The 25,114-nt window shown below is 43.5% G+C and overlaps 1 protein-coding gene across 1 annotated transcript in view; it reads left to right on the forward strand.

Moving 5' to 3' along the window:
• The window catches only part of MDGA1 (MAM domain containing glycosylphosphatidylinositol anchor 1), a 487,363-nt gene that overhangs the window by 327,886 nt on the left and 134,363 nt on the right, over positions 1–25,114 (forward strand). Inside the window, exon 10 of the mRNA XM_077485391.1 lies at positions 2,993–3,144. Within this exon, the coding sequence (XP_077341517.1) occupies positions 2,993–3,144 (152 nt within the window). The remainder of the gene's footprint in view (positions 1–2,992; positions 3,145–25,114) is intronic.

A 25,114-nucleotide genomic window follows, 5' to 3' on the forward strand; every position in this document is an offset into this window, starting at 1 on the left:
TTGCATGTCTAATTCCATCATATACCTCGATAAAGTGCATCTAAATGGGAAAATGTTGTGTTCTTGTTTTGGATAGCGTAATGCCGCATACACGCAAGCGAATTGTCCGGCGTACTTAGTCCGGCAAACAATCCGGCGGATAGTCCGGCGGACTTTCTACCGAACGGACTTGACCACACACGGACACACAGAAAGCCCGGCGTTTGCTAGCGCGATGACGTACAGCACGCACGACGGGACTAGAAAAAGGAAGTTCAATAGCCAGTAGCCAATAGCTTCCTTTTTTCGTACTTGCTTCTGAGCATGCGTCATTCTTAGTCCACCGGACTAGCATACTCACGAACGTATTGTCCGCTGAAACCCAAGTCCGGCGGAAAGATTGGAGTGCAAAAATACTTTCTAAGTCCGCCGGACTTTACGCTGGAAAAGTCCGCTGAAGCCCACACACGATCGAAATGTCCGGTGAAATGCGTTTCGGCGGACTTAGTACGCCGGACAATTCGCTTGTGTGTACGCGGCATAAGAGAGGGTTATAACCCCTGGAAAAAAATATATTTCTGTGTCCCTTTGGGGGGATTTCCATTCACTTCCTGTCCCATACCTAAAACAGAAATCCCAGGGTTCCACCAGGGTGACAAGAACTAGTGTCCCCATTGGAAGATTTACCCTCTATTACTGTTTTGGTGTCAACTCAAAATTTGGGATTTTCCTTTCACTTTCAATAATAATGGTAAACCAGACAAATAAAAAGGGTGGATCTCCTTAATGGGGGGACAGACAGCAATAAAAGCTGACCAAAGTTTTAATTCCTCTCCACTCCACCCAAAACTAAAAAAAAGGGTTGGTTTTGGTTACACTTTAAGGGCTCCTGTACACTTGCTTGAACCTCAACACACGTTAAAGCGCATGTCACTTCAACGTGCTTTTTTGATGTGTTTTTGATGCTTCATTTGAATCTTTAACCACTTCAATACCAGAGCACTTATACACCTTCCTGCCCAGGCCAATTTTCAGCATTCAGCGCTGTCGCAATTTGAATGGCATTTGCGCGGTTGTGCTACACTGTACCCAAACAATTTTTTTTATCATTTTGTTCCCACAAATAGAGCTTTCTTTTGGTGGTATTTGATCACCTCTGCGATTTTTATTTTTTACAAAACAAATAAAAAAAGACAATTTTCTAGCAAAAAAAAAAATGTTTTAAACATGTAAACACCGAGTCTGAAAAAGAGGCCTGGTCCTTAAGTGGTTAAGCTTTAAAGAAACTGCACAGAACTCTTTTTTTAGGAGCCTTTTTGGACACGAAATGCCTTTCTAAACCCAGATATTAGCATTTAAACATAGGAGTCACATCATAACTATGCATGGCCGGTGCAGGGAGAAAAAAGGTGAACGCGGGGGGGGGGATCAATCAGACTCCACTCACTACAGGCTGCCTGTAGAAATCTACAGGAGGGGACGGGATAAGACCAGTCACCCTGCACAAGGAGAGAGAGGGCATAGCTGTGGGAGGGTCCCAGTAGGCTCCACCCACTAGAGGCCGCCTGCAGAAAACTACAGGAGGGGCGGAGACAAGACCAGTCAACCTGCACAAGGAGAGAGAGGGCATAGCTGTGGGAGGGTCCCAGTAGGCTCCACCCACTAGAGGCCGCCTGCAGAAAACTACAGGAGGGGCGGAGACAAGACCAGTCAACCTGCACAAGGAGAGAGAGGGCATAGCTGTGGGAGGGTCCCAGTAGGCTCCACCCACTAGAGGCTGCCTGCAGAAAACTACAGGAGGGGCAGAGACAAGACCAGTCAACCTGCACAAGGAAAGACAGCAGCAATGACCAGGCTTTATTATGCCCCAAACACACGGTCGGACATTCCGACCACAAAATCCATCTGATTTTTTTCAGACGGATTTTGGGCCAAACTTGTGTTGCATACACACGGTCGCACAAAGTTGTCGGAAAATCTGATCGTTCGGAACGAGGTGACATACAAAACGTACGACGGGACTACGTAGATGCCAGTAGCCAGCACTTTGTGCGTCGGAATTCTCTACACACGATCGGAAAAAGTCAGATTGGATTTTGGATATAATTTTGGATTTTGGAAAATTTTAGATCCAGCCCTCAAACTTTTTCCGTCGGAAATTCCGACGGAAAAAGTCCGATAGAGCCCACACACGATTGGATTTTCCGACAACATAATCCGATCTGACTTTTTCCGTCGGAATTTCCGACCGTGTGTATGAGGCATAACAGGAAGCTTCTGCACAGAGGCAAAGTTTTCAGACCGAATTATTGCAAGGATCAAGAAGAAATACACAAAGCACGGCACGATTCAAGAAGAATACACACGATGAATGTATTAAGATGATTTTTTTATTTTATTTTTTCTGGAGTTCTGTTTTAACCACCACTATATTTTTTCTATAAAGTGATACATCTGCTGTAGATCAAGACGATGACAGGTAAAGGACATTTGGTGGTTAATTCTCTTTGCTTGTCTCTAGGTTTATTGTAGAGAAATAAAGGCACAGATGAACAGATATGAATAAAGAAACCTTCACATGGAACACATCAAGGTTCCCTTGTTGATATCTATTTAGTTGTGTAGACATTTTTCCACAATAAACCTACCAATGAACAAGGAATGTCCTCCACCCACCATCTTCTTGACCTACAACAGTAGTGTCACTTTACAGGATAATATGAACAGATATCTACAAAGGGGAACCTTGGGAAGAAACACCTCAAGGTTCCCTTGTTATTTTCTGTTCTAATGTGGCTATCTTATTCTATAACTGACCTAAGGTCAAGAAAGTAGAGTGAAGAGGTTTTATTCACTTGACATAGTCTGAAAGTTGCGATCCCCCAGTCCTCTGGGGGGGGGGGGGGGGGGGGGTACGTAGAGCTGGTTCCTTTGCAGCAAACCCTACAGTTTCTGATTTGTGTAACATATGCCTCTGTTCCTTGTCCAAACATATTCTGTTTCTTATTTCCAGGCAAAGCCTTCAGCCCAGAATTCTACTACGACACCCTAAACCCCATTGAATCCAACAAGCAGTCTAGGAACTACTCATATTTGATCCAGTGGACCCAGAAAGACCCAAGCGCAGTGGATCCAGTAACAAAATACAGACTGGACTGGAAACCGGTAAGACCTGCATGGTTGTTGGGCCATATAAGACGCTACAGAGTGTCGACGGGGTGTGATGAAAGTCGCAGTCCCCCCAGAGAGTCATCACGTGCCTATAACCCAAAGCTAAACTAGATAGTTGGAGGCATAAAGAGAAATTTAGCATGGCAAAAGCTAAAAATGTATACAAAAAAACCCTGAATTTCAAAGATATATAATCAGAACTATTATATAGTAAAAAAAATAAATAAAAAAAAGTTGAAATGATAATTAGATCAAAGATACAGGCAGATGAATAGGAAAATGCCAGTTTTGCCCTTGGTAGGCAAGGTGTGTCTTATTTGGCTGATGACACTAAAGCCCCATACACACTATCAGTTTTTCTGCTGAGTTTTTCCTTCAGATTTACCAAAACCATGTAGTATGAGGTCAAACCTTAGGAGTTTCAATGTGTATGCAATCAGCCAGGCCCTTCTACTACATGGTTTTGGTAAACCTGAAGGAAAAACTCAGCAGAAAAACTGATAGTGTGTATGGGGCTTAAGGTGTGCAACAGGGTTGATATACCTGAAGATATTTGGCATTGCTGAAACATTGGTCAGAGCATTGGAAACTGCAGTGTAATGTATCTAATTGCAAACAAATATACAAAAGGGCTAAAGAACCCTCTAAGTCCTTGTACACACGGTCGGAGATTCCGACAACCAAATCCATTCGGAGTAATTCCGAAGAGGTCCGGAAGTGATGTTGCATACACACGGTCGGACTCAGTTGTCGGAAAATCCGGCTGTACATAACGTGATGACGTTATTTTGTTACGACGGGACTATGTTCACGCTGGTAGCCAATAGCTTTGGTCTAGGAATTTGATCTGAGCATGCGTGGCACTTTGTCCGTCGGAGTAGGCTACACATGATCGGAGTATGTCCGATAGGAGCATTTTGTGGGAAAATTTTACCGGCAAGTTGGAAAACTTGGTCCGTCGGATATTCCGATGGAAACAGTCCGATGGAGACCACACACAGTTGGAATATCCGACAAAACGGTCCGATAGGACACATTCCGTTGGAATCTCCGACCGTGTGTACAAGGGCTAATAGAGTTCAATATTGGAGGTACAGTATTGGCTACAACTATAGAGGAAAGAAGATTTGGGGGTGCCCATTTCAGATGATTGTAAAATGAACAAATAGTGTGGCTAGGCATTGGGGAAAGTGAATAGAATTCCTGGTTACCATCACTAGAGGGATCACCAGTAGGAGGAAGGAGGTCATGATTTCCTTTTATAGATCTTTAGTCATCTCTAGAATGGTCACCAGTAGGAAATAAGAGGTCCGGATTCCTCAGTTTAGACCTTTATTATAGGGTGACCAGACATCCCCGGGGACAGTTCCCGGATTGAGGACACTGTCCCCGAACCAAGTCTGTCCCAGGTTTTGTCCCCGGATTGGAATTGGACAGGGGCTGAGGCAATTTCAAAGACAGTCGGTGCAGAATAAAAAAATAAAATATCTGAATTACACCCCCCCCCCCCCCCCCGCTCTGACGTTCCTACTAGCTTTAGTACTAATAGGATTATGGTAGTTATTCTGTGCCCCTTTCTGGTGATCATGTGCTGGTCAGAGCGGAGAGAATATTTATTCAGTTTCGGGTGCATGCCCGTTCTGCTCCTGCTCGTATGTTCTTCTTCTGCCTTGGCTCAAGTCCAGGCCAGCCACCTGCCCATCTCCTTGCCTTCCCTGGTGGAGCGATCTTCCTCCGCTCCTCACCCAGTAGTACCCAGGGCCCGGAGAGTAAGACTTGACAGGCTGTGAGGTGGGTGGTGACGGGTAGAGAGTTGCCAATTGCCGCCATTACTAGTAAAAAAAAAAAATATGTCCCGGATTTCATTTAAAAAATCTGGTCACCTTACTTTATTATCACTACCGGGATCACCAACAGGAGGAAGGAGGCCCGGAATCCTCTATCTAGATTTTTATATCACTAGAAGGATCACCAGCAGGATGAAGGATGTTCTGATACCTCTATACAGATCTTTATATCACTAGAGGGATCACCAGCAGGAGAAAGGAGGTCCTGATTGCTCTATATAGATCTTTATATCACTAGGGGGGTCACCAGCAGGAGGAAGGAGGTCCTGATTCCTCTATATAGATTTTTATATCACTAGAGAGATCACCAGCAGGAGAAAGGAGGTCCTGATTGCTCTATATAGATCTTTATATCACTAGGGGGGTCACCAGCAGGAGGAAGGAGGTCCTGATTCCTCTATATAGATTTTTATATCACTAGAGGGGTCACCAGCAGGAGAAAGGAGGTCCTCATTCCTCTATATAGATCTTTATATCACTAGAGGGGACACCAGCAGGAGGAAGGAGGTCCTGATTCCTCTATATAGGTCTTTAGTCATTTCTAGAAGGGTCACCAGTAGGAACGAAGAGGTCCGGATTTCTCAGTTTAGACCTTTATTATCACTAGAGAGGTCACCAGCAGGAGGAAGGAGGTCCTGATTCCTTTATATAGGTCTTCATATCACTAGAGGAATCACCAGCAGGAGGAAAGAGGTCATTATTCCTCTTTATAGATCTTTATATCACTAGAGGGATCTCCAACTGTAGGAAGAGGTCCGGATTCCTCTATATAGATAGAATACTGTGTCCATTTCTGGAGACCTCACTTACAAAAAAGTCCAGAGATGAGCAACAAAATTGGTGAAAGGTCTGGGGTATAAAACATTTTAGGAGAAACTGCAGGAACTTACTATGTACAATCTGTAAGAAAAGGGAAAGAACGCACATAACTAAAACCTTTAAATACGTGAAGTGTGAATGAGGCCAGGAGGGCAGAATTTTTCGATGTGAAGCCAAGATCATGTCTAGTATACATGACCTCAAACTAGAAGGAGGAAAGTTCAAGCTAATCTTAGAAAGTATTATTTTACAGAAGTAGTAGCTGATGCTTAAACTACATGTCCAGCAGAGGTAGTCATTCAGTAAACACGTACACACGACCGGACTTTTTGACAGCATCCGTTGGACAATAGAAATAGAACATGTTTTACATTTTCCCGCCGGAACTCCGCCAGACCCAGTTCCTAGTGGAAAACCCGTTCGTCTGTATGCTGGTCCGACGGACCAAATACGACGCAAGGGCAGCTACAGCACCTCCCCACGAGAATGTTTCCAGGGCGATCCTATCGCGCTGGTTCTCGGCTGAAGAGTACTGTACATCTCGCTACTCGTGCTCGATAGCAAGTGTAGGCAAGTCCATTCGTTCGGAAAGTTCATTGGATCTCCGCTGGAATTCCGGTGGGAAGTCCGTCGGACCTAGTCTGCTGGAAAGTCCGGTCGCGTGTACAGGGCATAAGTGATTGTAAACATGCTTGAGATCAATCATAGACCTATATCGAAAAAAAAAGGGCAAAGGTTGCGGACTTGATGGACCTCTTGGTCTTTGTTTCTGTAAATAATGTCTTTAGATGCTACAAATCCTATCCATCTGGTTGAATTGGATGGCCTTGTGTCTTTTTTTTCAACTAGACTATGTAACTATGTAAAAGCTCAAAGACATGGCATGCGGTGTGGTGTATGATCTTTTCCATGAAGAAGAACATGCCAAAGGTCTTTCTTAGATGCAGTCAGCCTTGGTCCATTGTGTGAGGCACGGCGGCGTGGTTGGCACAAGGATGCTACAGAACCCTCATACAAGAACAATGCATCCTCTTTCAAGGCCATTAGTGGCTCTTGGCGGCACTGAACAGATTTCTCTATCGTTCCCTGCGTTGAGCATTTAGAAGAAAATAAATAATCCCTGTGCATTCTTCATCTCTCATATAACCTGCTTTGAAAGGCTGTAGTTAAACAAAAAATATATATATAAAAAAAAAGTACAGCGACCTGTGTAATGTGTGCTCGCCCGTCACAAGTAATAAATTTCACTTGACTAAAGATTCGGCGTGTGATGGAGACGCAGGCTTCCGGCTCCGGTGATATTATACAGCGAAAGGTCATCGACTCTTATTTCGAGAAGGTCAGTGAGGAGAGATGGCAGGTCAGTGACCGACAAGGAATTACAAGTCAGGTGTGGCCTTAGGTATTGATACGCGGCGACGGAATTATTGGGCGATACGCGCAACCAGGGGCGCCAGTCATCGAGCGCCCATTGATTTTTATTTTTTTTTCCGGTGAGGGGTGCGGGATAAACATGACATTCACTGTCGGAGGTGTTTGTTTTTGCCCGTCTCTCTATTTGTTCTGTTTGCAGTCAAATATTAATTTCATTGACAGCAGGTTTGCCGCGCGCCCAGATAATAGCGGTGCAAAGCGTAATTCAGTCCAAGAGCGCGGCCGCCCATCTCCCCACACACCGCTGACTACACATCTGCGAGCAGAGAGCGGAAAATGATTCTCCAACCTGGACTGCGGCCAAAGAAGAGCCAAAGAGCTAAAATAAATGTGAAACCGGTTACCGGCCAGATGTTTGAGAACGCTGCTTAGCCAGTCTTGTGATTTACACATGAATTGGAATTAGGGTAAGAAATAGTGCCCCATCGCTGGTGTCAGTGGGAGAAATAGTGCTGCATTGTTTATATCAGGGCAAGGAATAGTGCCCCATCACTGGTGTCAGTGGGAAGAATAGTGCCTTATCGTTGCCCTATTGTTGTTATTTTTACTTATTACTATTTCTTTGTTATCCTTGATAATGTTGATACTGTTGAATGTGGTACCCCCATTTTCTGATCTCACCCACCCACCGAACCTTTTGGCCCACCATTCCTAAGGCTGAGTCGCTTTTGAGTATTTGTTCAGGTGCTTTCTTGCACGTTTTTATGCATGTTTTTGATCACTTTTGTGCAGTGTTTTTGAGCTTTGCCATTTTTTTTACTAGGCAATAGACAAAAATATCATCTGTTTTATCAAATGTTGCATTGTTGCGTTGCATTGTATATTTTTTAGCTTTTTTTTTTTTTTTTTTATTATTTCTTTATTTTTGTTTTAAGATATATTTTTATATATCATTTTTATTTTTTTACAGGTTAGGTTTAGGTTTAGAGAAGGGTTAGGCCGCGTACACACGGGCGGACTGTTCGCCCAACCTTGTCCGCTGAACAGTGTTTGGGCGGACAGTCCGCTCGTGTGTGGGCTTTCAGCGGACAGTTTCAGCGGACAGTTGGACGGACAAAGTCTTTCGGAAATTCCGAAAAACTGTCCGCTGAAACTGTGTTTGAGCGAACAGTCCGCCCGTGTGTGGGCCTGTCCACTGTACTTTCGAAATGAGCGGACTGTTCCCGCTCGGAAAGTCCGCCCATTTCGAGCGCGTGTACAGGTAGGCGGGGCCCGCGAAGGAGACGTCGCGGGCTCCGCCGCCTGGAATGGGCTTAAAGGGGAACCCCAACGCCGAAAAAAATCGGCGTGGGGGTTCCCCCAAAGTCCACACCAGACCCTTGTCCGAGCACGCTACCCGGCCGGCCAGGAAAGGGGGGCGAGCGAGCGCGCCCCCCCTCCTGAGCCGTACCAGGCCGCGTGCCCTCAACATGGGGGGTGCCTTGGGGAAGGGGGGGGGCCGCGCGGCCCCCCCCACCCCAAAGCACCTTGTCCCCATGTTGATGAGGACAAGGGCCTCTTCCCGACAACCCTGGCCGTTGGTTGTCGGGGTCTGCGGGCGGGGGGCTTATCGGAATCCGGGAGCCCCCTTTAAGAAGGGGGCCCCCGGATACCGGCCCCCCACCCTATGTGAATGAGTATGGGGTACAATGTACCCCTACCCATTCACCTGTGAAATAAAGTACAAAAAAAAACACAACACAGGGAAAAAATATTTTATTGCACAGCTCCGGGGGTCTTCCGTCTTCGGGGGTCTTCTCGCCGGACTCCTCCGCTATGTGTGTGTAGCTCTTTTACTAGCGGAGGAGTCCGGCTTTCTTCCTCCCCGCCGCCGGCCTCTTCTCCCGACTTCGGGGGTCTTGTCCCCCTCTTCGGTTCTTCTGCCGGGCCACCGCGCCTTCTTGTAGCTCTTTTGCAGGCGGTGGCCCGGTCTTCTGTCGCCGCTGTCGTCGCCGTCGCCGCCGCCGCCGCCTTCCGTTCTTGTTCTTCTTCTTGTTCTTCTTCTTCTTCTCCTGGAGATGTTGACTCGACGAGCTCTCCGGCCGGAATGCCAGAGCCGTGCTGTGCGGTCACTTATATAGTGACAATGGGGCGGTGTCACATGGTATATGTCACATGGGTTGGTCACATGGGTTGATGTCACATGGGGACTATGACATCGTAAGGGGGCGGGGTCACCATGTGACCAACCCATGTGACATATACCATGTGACACCGCCCCATTGTCACTATATAAGTGACCGCACAGCGCGGCTCTGGCATTCCGGCCGGAGAGCTCGTCGAGTCAACATCTCCAGGAGAAGAAGAAGAAGAACAAGAAGAACAAGAACGGAAGGCGGCGGCGGCGGCGACGGCGACGACAGCGGCGACAGAAGACCGGGCCACCGCCTGTAAAAGAGCTACAAGAAGGCGCGGTGGCCCGGCAGAAGAACCGAAGAGGGGGACAAGACCCCCGAAGTCGGGAGAAGAGGCCGGCGGCGGGGAGGAAGAAAGCCGGACTCCTCCGCTAGTAAAAGAGCTACACACACATAGCGGAGGAGTCCGGCGAGAAGACCCCCGAAGACGGAAGACCCCCGGAGCTGTGCAATAAAATATTTTTTCCCTGTGTTGTGTTTTTTTTTGTACTTTATTTCACAGGTGAATGGGTAGGGGTACATTGTACCCCATACTCATTCACATAGGGTGGGGGGCCGGTATCCGGGGGCCCCCTTCTTAAAGGGGGCTCCCGGATTCCGATAAGCCCCCCGCCCGCAGACCCCGACAACCAACGGCCAGGGTTGTCGGGAAGAGGCCCTTGTCCTCATCAACATGGGGACAAGGTGCTTTGGGGTGGGGGGGGCCGCGCGGCCCCCCCCCTTCCCCAAGGCACCCCCCATGTTGAGGGCACGCGGCCTGGTACGGCTCAGGAGGGGGGGCGCGCTCGCTCGCCCCCCTTTCCTGGCCGGCCGGGTAGCGTGCTCGGACAAGGGTCTGGTGTGGACTTTGGGGGAACCCCCACGCCGATTTTTTTCGGCGTTGGGGTTCCCCTTTAAGCCCATTCCAGGCGGCGGAGCCCGCGACGTCTCCTTCGCGGGCCCCGCCTACCTGTACACGCGCTCGAAATGGGCGGATTTGCCTCCGCCTTACGTGGGCGAGTCCGTTCATTTCAAAAGTTGAGCGGACTGTTTGGCAAACAGTTCGTTGAAACAGTCCGCTCGTGTGTGGGCAAGTCCGCTCATGCAAATTTTGAGCGGACTGTTTGCCGAAACTGTTTGACGAACAAGGTTGGGCAAACAGTCCGCGCGTGTGTACGCGGCCTAAGGGTTAGCCCTTGTACACACGGTCGGACATTCCGACAACAAAATCCGTCGGATTTTGTCCGAAACTTGTGTTGCATACACACGATCGGACAAAGTTGTCGGAAAATCCGATCGTACGTAACGTGATGACGTTATTTTGTTACGACGGGACTACGTTCAGGCTAGTAGGTTTGGTCTAGGAATTTGATCTGAGCATGCGTGGCACTTTGTCCGATCAGAATTCTCTACACACAATCGGAAAAAGTCAGATCGGATCATGTTGTCGGAAAGTTTTATAGCCCAGCTCTAAAACTTTGTCCGTCGGATATTCCGACGGAAACAGTCCGATGGAGCCCACACACAGTCGGATTATCCGACAACGCGGTCCGATCGGACATTTTCCATCGGAATGTCCGACCGTGTGTACAAGGGCTTAGAGGTTAGGGTTGGAGCTAGGAGTTAGGGATTAATTAATTTATTTTATTTGTTATTATTATTTATTAATTTATTGTGGTTAGAGTTAGGGGTTAAATTACCGGTATTTTATTTATTCACTTTAACTGCTTTTTTTTTTAGGGTTAGGGGTTAATTAATTAATTTATATATTATTTATTATTTATTATTATATAATATTTATATATGCTTATTATTTATTTATAAAAAATATATATTATTTTATGTATTTATTTTAATTTAGGGGTTAGGTTTGGGTTTAGAGTAGAGTCAGAGGTTAGTATTACAGGTTGGGGTTAAAGCTAGGGGTTAGGGTTAAGGTTTGGTATTAATTAATTAATTTTATTTACTATTATTATTTATTAATTTATTTTGGTTAGAGTTAGGGGTTCATTTATTTAATATATTTATTTTTATTATTATTATTTTTTTTGTTAGAGTTAGGATTTAATTAATATATTTAATTATCATTATTATTATTTTTTTATTTAATATTTATTCATTTTTGAACTGCTTTTTTTTAGGGTTGGGGTTAATTAATTCATTTATATATTATTTATTATTATATAATATTTATATATGCTTATTATTTATTTATAAAAAAAATATATTATTTTATGTATATATTTTAATTTAGGGGTTAGGTTTGGGTTTAGAGTAGAGTCAGAGGTTAATATTACAGGTTGGGATTAAAGCTAGGGGTTAGGGTTAAGGTTTGGTGTTAATTAATTAATTGTATTTACTATTATTATTTATTAATTTATTTTGGTTAGAGTTAGGGGTTAATTTATTTAATGTATTTATTTTTATTATTATTATTTTTTTGTTAGTTAGGATTTAATTAATATATTTATTTATCATTATTATTATTTTTTTATTTAATATTTATTCATTTTTTAACTGCTTTTTTTTTTTTTAGGGTTAGGGGTTAATTAATTAATTTATATATTATTTATTATTATATAATATTTATATATGCTTATTATTTATTTATAAAAAATATATATTATTTTATGTATATATTTAAATTTAGGGGTTAGGTTTGGGTTTAGAGTAGAGTCAGAGGTTAATATTACAGGTTGGGGTTAAAGCTAGGGGTTAGGGTTAATTTATTTAATGTATTTATTTTTATTATTATTTTTTTTTTTGTTAGAGTTAGGATTTAATTAATATATTTATTTATCATTATTATTTTTTTTAATTTAATATTCATTTTTGAACTGCTTTTTTTTTAGGGTTAGGGGTTAATTAATTAATTTATATATTATTTATTATTATATAATATTTATATATGCTTATTATTTATTTATAAAATATATATATATATTATTTTATGTATTTATTTTAATTTAGGGGTTAGGTTTGGGTTTAGAGTAGAGTCAGAGGCTAGTATTACAGGTTGGGGTTAAAGCTAGGGGTTAGGGTTAAGGTTTGGTATTAATTAATTAATTTTTATTTACTATTATTATTTATTAATTTATTTTGGTTAGAGTTAGGGGTTAATTTATTTAATGTATTTATTTTTATTGTTATTTTTTTTTTTTTGTTAGAGTTAGGATTTAATTAATATATTTATTTATCATTATTATTTTTTTTGTTTTATTTAATATTTATTTTTTCATATTTTTTTATTTTTTTATTATTGCATTTGAGTAGAAAAACACACAAAAACTTTCAACAAAACCCACATTTCAATGCTTTTCTATGGAGAAAATAACTCTTGAAAAACACACAAATCTGCCCAAAGCAAGCTACAAAAGTAGCTCCAAAAGTTTTGTGAGCTTCAGGCCTTTGGCTTCAGGTGACTTGCAGTGGAAATGTGACCCGCGCCTCCATAGAGAATCAGATTTTTTTTTTCTCCCTGAGCACCTTAGAGCTACAAAAAACCCCTCAGGTGTGAATTGGACCTACAATTCTACTTCCTCCTCTACTCTTCCTTTCTCTGTTGGGGTCCCCGTTGGGGTCCCCCAAGGTTCTGTTCTTGGACCTCTCCTATTTTCAATCTGCACCTCCTCCCTGGGTCAGCTCATATTTTTCCAATATCATTTCTACGCTGATGAAACCCAAATCTATCTCTCCACCCCTCAGCTCACTCCATCGGTCTCCTCACTCATCACTAACAGACATATCTGTATGGATGTCACACCACTTCCTCTAACTCAACTTGTCCAAAACCGAGCTGATACCGAGCTGATACCGAGCTGATACCGAGCTGATACCGAGCTCATACCGAACTCATACCGAACTCATACCGAACTCATACCGAACTCATACCGAACTCATACCGAGCTCATACCGAACTCATACCGAACTCATACCGAGCTCATACCGAACTCATACCGAACTCATACCGAGCTCATACCGAACTCATACCGAGCTCATACCGAACTCATACCGAACTCATACCGAACTCATACCGAACTCATACCGAGCTCATACCGAACTCATACCGAACTCATACCGAACTCATACCGAACTCATACCGAGCTCATACCGAACTCATACCGAGCTCATACCGAACTCATACCGAACTCATACCGAACTCATACCGAGCTCATACCGAACTCATACCGAGCTCATACCGAACTCATACCGAACTCATACCGAACTCATACCGAACTCATACCGAGCTCATACCGAACTCATACCGAGCTCATACCGAACTCATACCGAGCTCATACCGAGCTCATACCGAACTCATACCGAACTCATACCGAACTCATACCGAACTCATACCGAACTCATACCGAGCTCATACCGAACTCATACCGAACTCATACCGAACTCATACCGAGCTCATACCGAACTCATACCGAACTCATACCGAACTCATACCGAACTCATACCGAGCTCATACCGAGCTCATACCGAACTCATACCGAACTCATACCGAGCTCATACCGAGCTCATACCGAGCTCATACCGAACTCATACCGAACTCATACCGAGCTCATACCGAGCTCATACCGAGCTCATACCGAACTCATACCGAACTCATACCGAGCTCATACCGAGCTCATACCGAACTCATACCGAACTCATACCGAACTCATACCGAGCTCATACCGAGCTCATACCGAGCTCATACCGAACTCATACCGAACTCATACCGAGCTCATACCGAACTCATACCGAACTCATACCGAACTCATACCGAACTCATACCGAACTCATACCGAGCTCATACCGAACTCATACCGAACTCATACCGAACTCATACCGAGCTCATACCGAACTCATACCGAACTCATACCGAACTCATACCGAACTCATACCGAGCTCATACCGAGCTCATACCGAACTCATACCGAACTCATACCGAGCTCATACCGAGCTCATACCGAGCTCATACCGAACTCATACCGAACTCATACCGAGCTCATACCGAGCTCATACCGAGCTCATACCGAACTCATACCGAACTCATACCGAGCTCATACCGAGCTCATACCGAACTCATACCGAACTCATACCGAGCTCATACCGAGCTCATACCGAGCTCATACCGAGCTCATACCGAACTCATACCGAACTCATACCGAGCTCATACCGAACTCATACCGAGCTCATACCGAACTCATACCGAACTCATACCGAACTCATACCGAACTCATACCGAGCTCATACCGAACTCATACCGAACTCATACCGAACTCATACCGAGCTCATACCGAACTCATACCGAGCTCATACCGAGCTCATACCGAGCTCATACCGAACTCATATCGAGCTCATACCGAACTCATACTGAGCTTTCCTCCCCGACGCGCCTCTTCCCCTGACTTCTCCGCCAAGAGCAGTGGTCTCGAAACTGTGGCCTGGGGGCCAGATGCGGCTCTTTGCTTGCCTTTATCTGGCCCTTGGGGGGCACTATTCCTCACACTGATATGAAACCCTATTCTGCCAACTGACACCAACAATGGGGCATCATTTCTCCCAAAGACACTAATAATAGGGCACTATTTATTCCTATGATGCCAACGATGGAGCACTATTCCTCCCCTTAATACCAAATGTGACGATGTTTACTCCCGCTGATGACAGGAATACCTCCACTTCTGCTGGCTACAATTCCAACCTCCCTGAAGTCTGAAGGACAATAAACTGGCGCCTTTGCTTAGAAAGTTTGGTCAAGAGCAATGGCACAACCATCCACCCATCCCCACATGCCAGGGTGTTAGGTGTTATCCTGGATTCTGAACTCTTACTTTTGACCCCACATCCAATCCCTTTCCAAAGCTTGCCGCCTCAACCTCTGCAACATCTCCTAACTACGTCTCTTCCTAACCAATGAAGACCCCAAAGCTCCTGATTCACTCCCTGGTTATCTCTCGCCTCGACTACTGCAACTCCCTCCTCATTGGCTTACCTTTAAATGGACTATCCCCCCTTCAGTCCATTATGAATGCTGCTGCCGGACTCATCCACCTTACAAACCGCCCAGTGTCTGCTACCCCTCTCTGCCAATCCCTCCATTGGCTGCCATTCACCCAACAAATTAAATTCAAAATACTAATGATAACTTATAAAGCCACCCTCAACTCTGCCCCCAGCTACATCACTAGCCTAGTCCCAAAATACCAACCAAATCGTTCTCTTCCTTCCTCCCAAGACCTCTTGCTCTCTAGTTCCCTCGTCACCTCCTCCCATGCTCGCCTCCCTAGGAATTCTCCCGAGCCTCTCCCATCCTCTGGAATTCCCTACCCCAATCTGTCAAGACTGTCTCCAAATCTATCCACTTTTAGGCGATCCCTGAAAACTTTTCTCTTCAGAGAAGCCTATCCTGCCTCCACCTAACATCTGTACTTTAATTGTCTTCATTAGATCATTCCTCCACAGTTTTTTTACCCTTTTGTATCACTTGACCCTCCCTTCTAGATTGTAAAGCTCTAACAAGCAGGGCCCTCTGATTCCTCCTGTATTGAATTGTATTGTGAGGAAAAGTAGAAAAGGCCGCACGCCAGCAGAAACGATCTAAAGTAGTTTATCGTTCCAACAAAAAAGTCAATGACAGTCACCAAGACTAAAGCCTCGTACACACGATCGGATTGTTGGCCAACAAAACTCTGGGATTTTGTCGGAAGGGCGTTGGCCCAAAGTTGTCTTGCATACACACGGCCACACAATTGTTGGCCAACAATTACGGACGTAGTGACGTACTATGTTGTTTTTCAGCTCTTTAGCACCACCCTTTGGGCTCCTTCTGCTAATTTCGTGTTAGTAGAAGTTTGGTGAGTGTTGATTCGCGCTTTTCATTTCGCACTTTCCATTTCACGATTTTCGTTCGTCAACCAGCCATGTTGCGGAATCGGAAGAGATAACGTGTTATTTATTATTGGCCTTGGAGTTATTGCTTTGACATATTTTTAGTTAAATAATAATGATTTGATTTGGTATATTTTCTATATTTTTGGATGCATAGAATGTACTTTTTGGTTAAGTTCTATTGGCAGATATCATGTCTAATTTTATTTGTTTTCTTTTTTTAATGCACAATAAAAAAAATTGTGTAGAATAATACTTGGCTGTGTGTTTTACTTCCAATGACAGTTTGGGAGTGGCAGTTACATTTAAAAAAATGACAATGTAAAATTAACAAGGGACACCAACATAGTTGTATCTTTGATCTTAAAAACTCCGGGATAATGGTGTTGTGGTAATAAAAAATTAAAAGCATAATAATATTATTCCTGATATCACTAGAAAAAAAAAGCCTTTGGAAATTAGTTTGCAATAACTCCATCAGTATCACCAGCAAAGCAGCTTCATTATTATCCCATTAACCACCTTCAGACCGGACCATTTTGCTGGTAAATGACCAGAGGTCTTTTTACAATTTGGCACTGCGCTGCTTTAACTGGTAATTGCGCGGTCATGCAATGTTGTACCCAAACAAAATTTGCGTCCTTTTCTTCCCACAAATAGAGCTTTCTTTTGATGGTATTTGATTGCCTCTGCGATTTTTATTTTTTGCGATATAAACGTAAAAAGACCGCAAATTTTGAAAAAAAATGATATTTTCTACTTTTTGTTATTAGGAAAATCCAATAAACTCAATTTTAGTCATACATTTAGGCCAAAATGTATTCAGCCACATGTCTTTGGTAAAAAAAAAGTCAATAATTGTATATTTATTGGTTTGCGCAAAAGTTGTCACATCTACAAACTAAGGTACGTTTTCTGGAATTTACGCAGCTTTTAGTTTACGACTGCCTATCTCATTTCTTGAGGTGCTAAAATGGCAGGGCAGTACAAAACCCCCCCAAATGACCCCATTTTGGAAAGTAGACACCCTGAGGAAATTGATAAGTGGCATGTTGAGCCCATTGAATGTTTTATTTTTTTGCCTCAAGCGATTGAATAATGACAAAAAATTTTTTTTTTTTTTTTTTTTTTACACAAAGTTGTCACTAAATGATATATTGCTCACACATGCCATGGGCATATGTGAAATGACACCCCAAAATAAATTCTGCTGCTTCTCCTGAGTACGGGGATACCACATATGTGGGACTTTTTGGGAGCCTAGCCGCGTACGGGGCCCCGAAAACCAAGCACCGCCTTCAGGCTTTCTAAGGGCGTTACAGTTTTGAAGGCCATAAAATGCCAAGATGGCACAAACCCCCCCCAAATGACCCCATTTTGGAAAGTAGACACCCCTAAATTTAGGGGTACACTAGTGAGACTAGGTAATAAATGGCGGGTGCCCTGAAACTATAAAAAAAAATAACTAACCAATCAGCGTCACCTGTAACAGTTATATGGTGATCACTGGTGAAAGGGTTAACTAGGGGGCAATCAGGGGGCTTTATGCGGTAGTATATGGGGGTCCCTGGCGCTATAAAAAGCTGCGGCGAACCTAAATACCTACCTGCCTAACTAGCGTCACCTGTGACACTAATACAGCGATCAGAAAAACGATCGCTTATTAGGCTGGGTTCACACTGGAGCGATGCGGGAACGCCACGAATCCGCGGCGGGTTCCCGCATCGTATGCCTCCCGGCGGCAGTTCACACTGCCCTATGCGAACTGCTGGGAGTGTCAGTGAAATGTTAATGACACCCCCAGATCAGTTCACATATCGCAGTGCGATCTGCAAACTCGGATCGCATGGTGTGAACACCCATGCGATCCGATTCTGCTGCGGACCAAAAAAAGGGTCCCGTGCGAGTTTGCGGCGGGTGCGACACGAATTCAGCCATACTATCTGTATGGCTGAACTCGAATCGCACAGAGATCGGATGTGATTTGCACTGCAGTGCGGTGCGAATCACATCCGTTCTCATAAACCGCTGCAATGTGAACCCAGCCTTAGTGACACTGGCGACGGGGGGTGATCACGGGGTTAAACCTTTATTGGGGGGGTTAGGGGGGTACCTTAGAACTAAAGGGGGCTAACCCTAACTGCCCTAACAGTTATTACAGTCACAAATGACACCCGCCGGGTGATCAGGGGGTTAAACCTTTATTAGGTAATAAATGGCGGGTGCCCTGAAACTATAAAAAAATAACTAACCAACCAGCGTCACCTGTAACAGTTATATGGTGATCACTGGTGAAAGGGTTAACTAGGGGGCAATCAGGGGGCTTTATGCGGTAGTATATGGGGGTCCCTGGCGCTATAAAAAGCTGCGGCGAACCTAAATACCTACCTGCCTAACTAGCGTCACCTGTGACACTAATACGGCGATCAGAAAAATGATCGCTTATTAGGCTGGGTTCACACTGGAGCGATGCGGAAACGCCACGAATCCGCGGCGGGTTCCCGCATCGCATGCCTCCCGGCGGCAGTTCACACTGCCCTATGCGAACTGCTGGGAGTGTCAGTGAAATGTTACTGACACCCCCAGATCAGTTCGCATATCGCAGTGCGATCTGCAAACTCGGATCGCATGGTGTGAACACCCATGCGATCCGATTCTGCTGCGGGCCAAAAAAAGGGTCCCGTGCGAATTTGCGGCGGGTGCGGCGGGTGTGGCGGGTGCGGCGAATGGCTGAACTCGAATCGCACAGAGATCGGATGTGATTTGCACTGCAGTGCGGTGCGAATCACATTCGTTCTCATAAACCGCTGCAATGTGAACCCAGCCTTAGTGACACTGGCGACGGGGGGTGATCACGGGGTTAAACCTTTATTGGGGGGGGTTAGGGGGGCACATTAGAACTAAAGGGGGCTAACCCTAACTGCCCTAACAGTTATTACAGTCACAAATGACAACAATGCAAAAAAAAAAAAAAAGCAATTGGTGTCACTGTGACTGGGGGGGCAGGGGTAATTGGGGGGTGATCGGGGGGTAAAGGGGGGGTGTGAGTGTGCCTGGCATGTTCTACTGTGTAGTGTAGTGCTTGTGCAACTCACCGATGCTCTCTCCTCGGTGCCGGAACGAAAACTACCGACACGGAGGAGAGAATACATCACTTCCTCTCCTGTGTTTACATTACAGGAGAGGAAGTGATGTCACCGGACATTTTCATTCGCCGGGAGCGATCGCGAGGGGGTGGCCATGAATGAATGGCCGTCCCCTCGTCCGGGATCGCTCCCGAACGAATACCGACCGCCGCAGGCACCCGGCGGGGGCAGGCAAGGACGTACATGTAAGCCCTTATGCCTGCCTGTGCCATTCTGCCGACGTACATCGGCGTGCGGCGGTCGGCAAGTGGTTAAAGAAGAAGAGAATTGTGCGCTGCATTTCCAGATTTCATAATTTGCCGCGTCACCAATGTTAATTCTCCATTGCAAACGCTCGTTTACAAGACCGACCGCTTCCGGGTCGTCCTTGCTTCCGAGAATGCGTGTTTGTACTTCGGACTTTTGTCCGGCGGACTTGTGTACACACGCTCGGAAAATCCAACAACAGACATATGTCCGCGGAAAATTTTAAAACCTGCCATCCAACATTTGTCCACGGAAAGTCCAGTTGTCGTATGGAGCCTACAAACGGTCGCATTTACTGCCAACAGCCTGATATTGCACATTTCCTGTCGGAAAGTCTGATTGTGTGTAGGAGGCTTAAGACACAGGACCAGGAGAGGTGACGCGTTTCACGCTGTCAATCGTGCTTCTTTAACTGCTTCCCGACCGCCTCACGCCGATATACGTCGGCAGAAGGGCACGTACAGGCAGAATCACGTATCTGTATGTTGCCCTATAAGAGGTGGCGGGGGCGCGCTCCCGCGGGAAGCTTCATGAGTCGGGTCGCGGGTCCCGCGGACTCGATCGCCTCACAGAGAGGAAGAACGGGGAGATGCTGATGTAAACACGCATCTCCCCGTTCTGCCTAGCAACAGTGTCACTGATCTCTGCTCCCTGTGATTGGAGCAGAGATCAGTGATGTGTAAAACACAGCCACGCCCCCCCCCCCCCACAGTTAGCAACACGCCTCTAGGACACACTTAACCCCTACACTGCCACCTAGTGGTTAACCCCTTCACTGCCAGTGTCATTTACACAGGAATCACTGCATTTGTATAGCGCTGATTACTGTATAAACATTGGGCCCAAAAATGTGTTAAAAATGTCCGATGTGTCCGCCATAATGTCGCAGTCACAATAAAAATCGTTGATCGCCGCCATTTTAATTTTTTTTTTAATTATTAATAAAAATGCCATAAAACTATCAGCTATTTTGTAGACGCTATAACTTTTGCGCAAACCATTCAATAATCGCTTATTGCGATTTTTTTTTTAACCAAAAATATGTAGAAAAAAACGTATCGGCCTAAACTGAGGAAAAAATATTTTTTTATATCTTTTTGGGGGATATTTATTACAGCAAAAAGTAAAAAAAGAATGTGTTTTATTTTTATTTTTTTTCAAAATTGTCGTTCTTTTTTTTGTTTAGCGCGCAAAAAATAAAAAACGCAGGGGTGATCATATACCACCAAAAGAAAGCTCTATTTGTGCGGAATAAAGGACGTCAATTTTGTTTGGGTGCAGCATCGCAATTGTCAGTTCAAGCGGCGCAGTGCCGAATCGCAAAAAGCGATCTGGTCAGGAAGGGGGCAAATTCTTCCGGGGCTGAAGTGGTTAAACATTATTGATAGTGTGAAACGTGTCACCTCTCATGGCCTTGTGGCTTAGTGACCACGTTTGATTGTTTCCGGTGGTGTGCAGCCTTTTTCTACTTTTCCGGTTAGCGGGCCGTGGCTCGCACCCAGCATATCCGGATCGCACTCGATTTACTCGCCTGGAGCGTCGTTTTTTTTCGTTCTGGATTCCTCCGAATTGTAACTGTACTGTCTGCCCTAACATTGTAAAGCGCTGCGCAAACTGTTGGCGTTATATAAATCCTGTACTATAATAATAATAATAATAATAATCGGATGTGGACTCTTCCTGGAGAGATCGAATTCCTCAGCAAAGGTCGAAAGCCAAGGAAATGGAAAGGAGGAAAAACTCCGCAAGCGAGCGATTATAACTCTTGATTTTTTTTTTTTTAGCCGTTGCCTGCAAATTTTTGAATCTGGTGGCGGGTCCTCTTTAATGAACTCCGAAGAGCAATGGGCCATCCCGTGAAAGCAAAGCTGGGATTTGCGCTCTTCGTCTCGGACCCGCGTTGGTTTTTGTTTCTGGATAGCGGTGGGATTTTGCATTGTAAAGCCGGAGCCGCGTATACGTTAGAGCAGTGATTCTAAACCAGGGTTCCTCCAGAGGTTGTAGGGGTTCCTTCAGCATTGGGCAATTTCTGCCTCTCAGATAAGTTCCCACTCACACCATTGATCTTTTTAGCTATCTGTAAGGAGGTGATTCTTCCCAATGACCACAAGTGTAAGGACCATTCTTCCCACCGACCATCACACTAATGTATCATGAGTTGTAGATTTCTAATTTTTAGTAGGGGGTTCCCCCCGAGGCCCGTAGAACCATTTCAAGGGTTCTAGAGTTTGACCTTTCCCGGAGGCCCTTCGTCCATCCCTCACTCTATACACGGAGTGGCCACGTTTTATCAAGCGGCGTGGGTAATAAATGAATCCACAATGCGATCTCCCGGCTACGCAGAGCGGCTTTAATATCCTTTCTATACGGAGCGCGGCGCGTGTTTGTATCGGAGTGCAGCCAGCCGCCGTGCCGTCATTTCATTAAAGCCACCTTGAAAGGATAATGGAAGAGATATGGCTGGATGTATGGAGCCTCTTACAAGCGGACACAAAGAGCGCGTCATACTCCGCGCACTGCGCTACGGGATCAATCAGCCGCTGTCTCGCTTCCAGCATGAAAAGCTTCCTTTTCTGAGCAGATAATACACCCTTTAAGGTGGGTCATGGGGGGGGGCAGCCATTACTGTGCCGTGGCTGCGATTCGCGGAGCAAAGGATAGCTGTAGACTGCCATTAACTTACATGCCAGGAATTGTTTTATTGAATGCCATCGAGAAATTCTGCACTGACGATTGCATGAGAAATAAAGATTAAAAAAAAAAAAGGAAAGAAAAATTGAAGTGGTTCTAAAAGCAGGAGGCTTTTTTTTTTTACCGTAATGCACTCTTCTGTATCCTGACACATTCATTCCTAAGATCTCATTGGCTGCAGCAAAAGTTGATAATCGTAGTTGGGTTTCCTTTTGTGAGGATTCCAATGATGAGGCAGCAGGCCAAATTATTTCGATTATATATATAAAAATAATTGCCAGACGAAGCCAGATAACAGTTAGACTGGCACGTTCCCGGCGGGGGTTTTAACCCCGCGGAGGATTGCTCATTAACACGCCGTTCTAATTGAAACGTTGCAGAGTTTTGTTGCCTCATTAGTCCCGTGTTTGAAGACTCCGCCATCTGCGAGCGCGCTCGGAGAGCGAACACTGCGCCATAAGGGTCTGCAGGAACGCGTGAGGCGGCCATCATTATCGCAACAGATTGCAGAACACATGAATGTGAGATTGGAAGGGAGTCGGGATTCACTGATATTGTATATGTAGCACACCTCTGACACTCCGTAGGCAGGATAGCACCCCCCAGAGGCAAGGGGTGGCTAGCATTTACCCCCCCCCCCTTCCCCAGGCTAAGTCTATTGCTAAAATGAGAGAGAAAGGATATTGGGCGCCAGTCACTTTTGTCATTTAAATTTTTTATTGCAGAACAGTTAAAGAGGTGAGGGTTAGGGTCCCAGATACCATAGGCCGGCCACCACTAAATGACGGACCCCTGTCCATACACTGACTGAATGACAGTCCTATCTGGACCGCTCACCATTTATTTAGCAGCCTGGTTGTCCTCTCCCAGGTGGTATTCTCCTTCCCCCGCTCCTGGCACGGTATTCATCCTTTCCAGCAGGTGGAAGGTAGAAGGCGCGGCATGTCCCGGCAGAGGGTGGGAGCTGCCCAACTTTTCTAGTTATCAAGCCAGTGATTTGGTGCTAGGATGTGGGGCGGTCCTAGCAACCAACCACCTGCCTGTTAACATGACATGTTGGGCAGCTCCCACCCTCTGCCACGCCTTCTGCTCCTTTTTCTACTAATTATAGTATATAATTGTCTACTCTATATATTCTAAATATATATATATATATTTTTGTTTATTATTATTATTTATTTATAATATCTATTTAATTTTTATTTATAATATTTTAATTTAATTTATAATATTTTTTTAATATATGTATATATATATATATATATATATATATATATATACATATATATATATATATATATATATATATATATATATATATATATATATATATATATATACTTTTACATAATAATCAAGTAAGCAAGTATATATATATATATATATATATATATATATATATATGTAAAAGCTTACTTGATATAATATTATTAATATAATAATTCTATAATGTTTTATAATATTGTAAATATCATATAATATATTATTATTATTATTATTACTATTATATATATATATATATATATATATATATATTTTTTTTTTTTATAGTAATAATAATATGTTATATGCTATTTGCAATATTATATAATATTATAGTATTATTATTATATTAATAATATTATATTAAATACATTTATATATATATATATATATATATATATATATATATATATATATATATGTATATATATATAATTACTATAATAATAGTATAGTACGTGTTTAGACAATAAATAAAAATATTATTAAGAATATTATAGAATCATTAATGGTTTTACTATTAATATATACTATTATTATAGTAATAATATAAATATATATATATATATTTGAAATATTTATAATAAAATAGTAATATTATATATATATATATATATATATATATATATATATATATATATATATATGTATATATACCGGGTAATAGCAATATTATATAAATATTATAGTAATATTTAAGTAATATTATATGATATTTAAAATATTATAAAATATAGTATTATTATTAAATTAATAATCTTATATTAAATAAACTTTAACATTATTATAAAATAATTATGGGAAGAAGCTACTACCCCATAAAAACTCTTTTCAATTTCTTCCACCACTTTTACTATGTAACTCAATTATTTCTGACTTCTAAACACTTGGCACAATAAATAAGCCGCCTACAGAAACAAGGTTTAAACTGTGAAATGACTTTGATTGGAAGCTATTGATTTTGTTCCTTCTCGCCCGAGGCTATTATGTTGTAAGAGTGTGTTAAGGAGAGGGTGGCGGAGCCTTCGAATATCTGACACAGAGCTGCAAATTAAATAGGTCGGCTGCAAAAGTTTAGGCTTTAAATAAGATGTAATTGAGGAAACCAGCGTGAGTTTAATGAGCCCTCTTCAGCTGTAGGCCGGAGCCCGTCAGTGCTTGGGCTAAATGACTAAAGCCGGCCCATACACCTATAGAAATTCTGAAAAGTAATCGTTCATCAGAACATTCGATGGCACCATTATTGACCCGACAACGTTTGTATGAAAAAGTTAATTTGGTTGCCATGCCAGTGTTTCGAATTCCACAATCACAGCTAGGGGTTTCTTTAGTTCAGTGAAAGTTTTTCATAGTTATCTTTTGATTTTCCTCATCACTACAGTCAAAAATAAACTCTCACCCATTACCTATCAGAAAATCAAATGAATGTTCAGAGAATGAATTAAACTCCACTGGCCGGCTAAATAATAACTAGATCTAGGTCGGGGTCAGGAGTGTGTAATGTACATAATGCAGGGGTCAGGAGTGTGTGATGTACATAATG

Source organism: Lithobates pipiens, unplaced genomic scaffold (assembly GCF_037356315.1).
Source record: "Lithobates pipiens isolate NorthernLeopardFrog02 unplaced genomic scaffold, aLitPip1_a1.2 Scaffold_18, whole genome shotgun sequence".
NCBI lineage: Eukaryota > Metazoa > Chordata > Amphibia > Anura > Ranidae > Lithobates > Lithobates pipiens.